The sequence below is a fragment of the Pseudophryne corroboree genome, chromosome 12 (assembly GCF_028390025.1).
Source record: "Pseudophryne corroboree isolate aPseCor3 chromosome 12, aPseCor3.hap2, whole genome shotgun sequence".
Classification (NCBI taxonomy): domain Eukaryota; kingdom Metazoa; phylum Chordata; class Amphibia; order Anura; family Myobatrachidae; genus Pseudophryne; species Pseudophryne corroboree.
The window spans coordinates 101877965-101881789 of record NC_086455.1 but is presented as its reverse complement, the minus strand read 5'-3'; the positions used below and the strand labels follow the sequence as shown (position 1 = coordinate 101881789).

Sequence of the window (3825 nt, the reverse complement as noted above, 5' to 3'; positions counted from 1 at the left end):
TCTTCATCTAGACTGAAAATGTCAAACTACAAACATCTATAAATTGCTATCTTTGATGCATTTACAAAATGCAAGTGATAGTTATGACCATATAAAGTATGGGCCTCAAAAGAACATATTCTAACAAAATTCTGTTCTCAATCATATTCTAAAAGCAGTGAGTCATTATTTTCTATACACTGGCACTATAGGTATAATTTAGATAAATAATTTTATCTAATATATAAATAATATATATTTAGTTGAATGTCTGACTTGAAAGAGGTATACAGACAGCGTTAAATCTGTTTTACAGACTTTAAGGGGAATTACAATGGTTGGAACTTCAGAGGAATCAGCTGTCATATCTTTGTGTCAAGTGAGGGATAGATGAGTACAGGGAATAACTAGCTGGTCCTTTAGTTCTTTCTATTTTACAGTTGACAATATTCTGTTAAGACCATATAGCTCTTTTTTAACTTTACATTTTCATATTTCCTTCAGTAGAAACATCTGCAATATTGTTTAAACTACCTGCATTCAGGGTTTTGAGTAAGTATTGCCCAAAATGTCATTTATATGCAAGAAGAGAATTTTGCCTGATTTTGGAGTCGTTGATCGCGCTCCTGCCTTTTTAACCAAAATGCTATTTATGTGAATAAAGACCATGACTCTGGAAATGCAAAAAATGTAGCAGATATTACTCTATATGAACGCATAATTTAGCTATTTTCTCTTCTGGGTAGAGTAATAACCATGACTGCGGACAACAAAACAGCAGTGGCCGAATTTTTTCTTCTGGGGTTTACAAACCTTTCTGTTTTTAAATTTGCATTGTTTGCTCTGTTTTTGATAGTTTATGTTGTTTCACTGGGTGGTAACCTGCTGATTATTACTTTGGTTTTATTAAGCAAATTGTTCCATTATCCAATGTACTTCTTCCTCATTCATTTGTCTTTTTGTGACATTTTATTTACTACAAATGTTCTACCAAACATGATGCATGTTATAATAAGAGATGGCAGTAGTTTATCCATCGCCAGCTGTGTTACCCAATATCATATTTTTGGTTTCTCTGCAAGCACAGAATCATTCCTCCTAATGATTATGTCTTATGACCGCTATGTAGCCATCTGCAATCCATTACGATACAATGCAATTATGAGTTCGAGTCTACAAGTCCTTCTTGTTATGTCATCTTGGTTGCTAAGTTTAACTGTGACTTTGGTTTCACTCATCCTTGTATGTCAGCTCCAGTTCTGTGGGCCAAATGTGATTGACCATTTCTTCTGTGATATTGCTCCACTTCTGGAAATTTCCTGCTCAGACATTTCCAAAGTAAAATTGGAAATATATGTGTGTTCTGTGCCTATTGTACTTTTCCCATTTCTGTTTATTATGGGAAGTTATATTTCTATATTTTTAAGTATTATACGGATATCCTCCACCTCTGGAAGACAGAAAGCCTTCTCTACCTGCAGTTCTCATCTGATAGTTGTATGCCTGTACTTTGGGACACTCTTTGCTGTATATGTTGTACCAATGGACAAATCCAATTTGAACATAAATAAGATCTTGTCTTTGCTATATACTGTCGTCCCACCATTGTTCAATCCTATTGTGTACAGTCTTAGAAATAAGGAGATTAGGACAACAATAGGGTCTCATAGCAAACGCATCCAATTTGAACATAAATAAGATATTGTCTTTGCTATAATACACTGTGGTCCACCATTGTTCAATCCTATCGTGTAGAAATAAAGAGATTAGGACATCAATAGGACCTCATAGCAAAAGAAGACAGTACAGAACATAACCATCCACTGACGTCTACATATATATATATATATATATATATCTCTATATATATCTCTATATATATACATATATATATATATATATATATATATATACACATATATGTTAAAGTAGTACATTTCTAATGTGAGAAGGGGATGCCAGAAACAGAGATTAGGAGGCTTAGTTCGAGTGTCTATAGCAGCATTTCCAAGCCCCTACAGTACCTACATTTCTGTTTATGGACCAGTGATGCACTGTTCCCCCCCTGCTTTTAAACTTTAGTCTGGCCCTTTAATTACCACTTTATAATAATGATAAATTCATAAGGTAAAGATAAATATGCTTAAATCGCATACTCATAATATAAAAATGCCAAATTACACTATTTGCTCCTTACATAACAGCTAATTAGAAGATTATACTGTATTTTCTTCAATTATATTAATGTAATTTCATCATGCTGTAAAGTAAGGAAAAAACTGAATCTTAATAAATAAATGTGTCTTTATCTGTGTTAAACATCTAGTTGCCATCTGTGACATTTTTGTTAATTAAAAATAGAAAAGATAAACAGGAAAAAAATAAACAAGCTGGGATATCTTTCTATATTTAAATTGAAGGGGGCCTATTCAACATTATGTGGTCGTGATGTGCAGCAACTTATATCACTTGGATTTATGGCACAATAACTTCTCACATTTTCCTGTGCTATGGTATGCAGGCAAAATGAATAATGTTCCAGATGCAATGTGTGCCTCATCGCAAACATTGCTTGGAAAGGAATCAGCCCCACAATGGATTACTTATTTAATATTTATTTATTACCAGTTATTTATATAGCGCACACATATTCCGCATGGGGGTAATTCCAAGTTGATCGCAGCAGGAAATTTTTTAGCAGTTGGGCAAAACCATGTGCACTGCAGGGGAGGCAGATATAACATGTGCAGAGAGAGTTAGATTTGGGTGTGGTGAGTTCAATCTGCAATCTAAATTGCAGTGTACAAATAAAGCAGCCAGTATTTACCCTGCACAGAAACAATATAACCCACCCAAATCTAACTCTCTCTGCAAATGTTATATCTGCCCCCCATGCAGTGCACATGGTTTTGCCCAACTGCTAAAAAACTTTCCTGCTGCGATCAACTTGGAATTACCCCCTATGTTCCCTAGCATATGTACACATACACACATTCATGCTATGGTTAATTTTGTTGGGAGCCAATTAACCTACCAGTATATTTTTGGATTGTTGGAGGAAACAGGAGCACCCGGAGAAAACCCACGCAAGTTCGGGGAGAATATACAAACTCCACACAGTTAAGGACATGGTGGGAATCAAACCCATGACCTCAGTGCTGTGAGGCAGTAATGCTAACCATTACACGATACGTACTGGTGTAAATTGATACAATTTAAAGAAACTTGAAATACAGTACATTTCATTTGGTTTATTTGGTTACACCTAGTGTATTTGGAAAACATTTATCATGAAGCAGTGAACAATGTACAAATATTGAGAAATCCAGATTTAAACAGCATAAGGCTGGACAAGGTGGTATTCATGTGACCGCCGGTCAGCTGACCGACAGTCACATGACCTCCTCCACCAGCCCGACGGGTTACTGTCCCGATGGTCGGCATGCCGACCAACAGGGACTATTTCCACTCGTGTGTGTCCACGACACCCATAGAGTGGGAATAGAACCCGTGGCTGCACTCGCCCCTCCCCGCCGGGATCCCGGAATCGGTATGCTGCCGGGATCCCGGCGTCGGTAAGCTGACCGGCGGTCAGGAGAGCGCCGGTCAGCCGTACTACACCCACTGGACAATGTCCACAAGCAGAATTATATCTTCTACAAGATCCATAGGACATCAATCTCTTCTAAATTGCTTGGAAATTTGGTTTATGTTTTGCCAGTTCTGGAAATCAATAAGGTGACAGTGGTTAGCTCTACGATTGTCGTAATTGTGGAAAATACTTTTATATAAAATCTGCAATGGGAGAATTATTTGCTTCAAAATCTATGGTAGTGACTTTACAGC

At 36.8% G+C, this 3825-nt stretch overlaps 1 protein-coding gene across 1 annotated transcript; it reads left to right on the top strand.

The window, feature by feature from the left end:
- Positions 1 to 735: 735 nt before the first annotated feature.
- Positions 736 to 1677, top strand: LOC134979937 (olfactory receptor 5G29-like). The gene has a single exon (XM_063946546.1). It carries the CDS (start codon positions 736 to 738, stop codon positions 1675 to 1677), a length of 942 nt encoding a protein of 313 aa, XP_063802616.1.
- The last annotated feature ends 2148 nt before the right edge of the window (positions 1678 to 3825 follow it).

Bases quoted from the DNA above. Each gene is read 5' to 3' on its own strand.
- LOC134979937 (XM_063946546.1), top strand. From the start codon at position 736: ATGACTGCGGACAACAAAACAGCAGTGGCCGAATTTTTTCTTCTGGGG.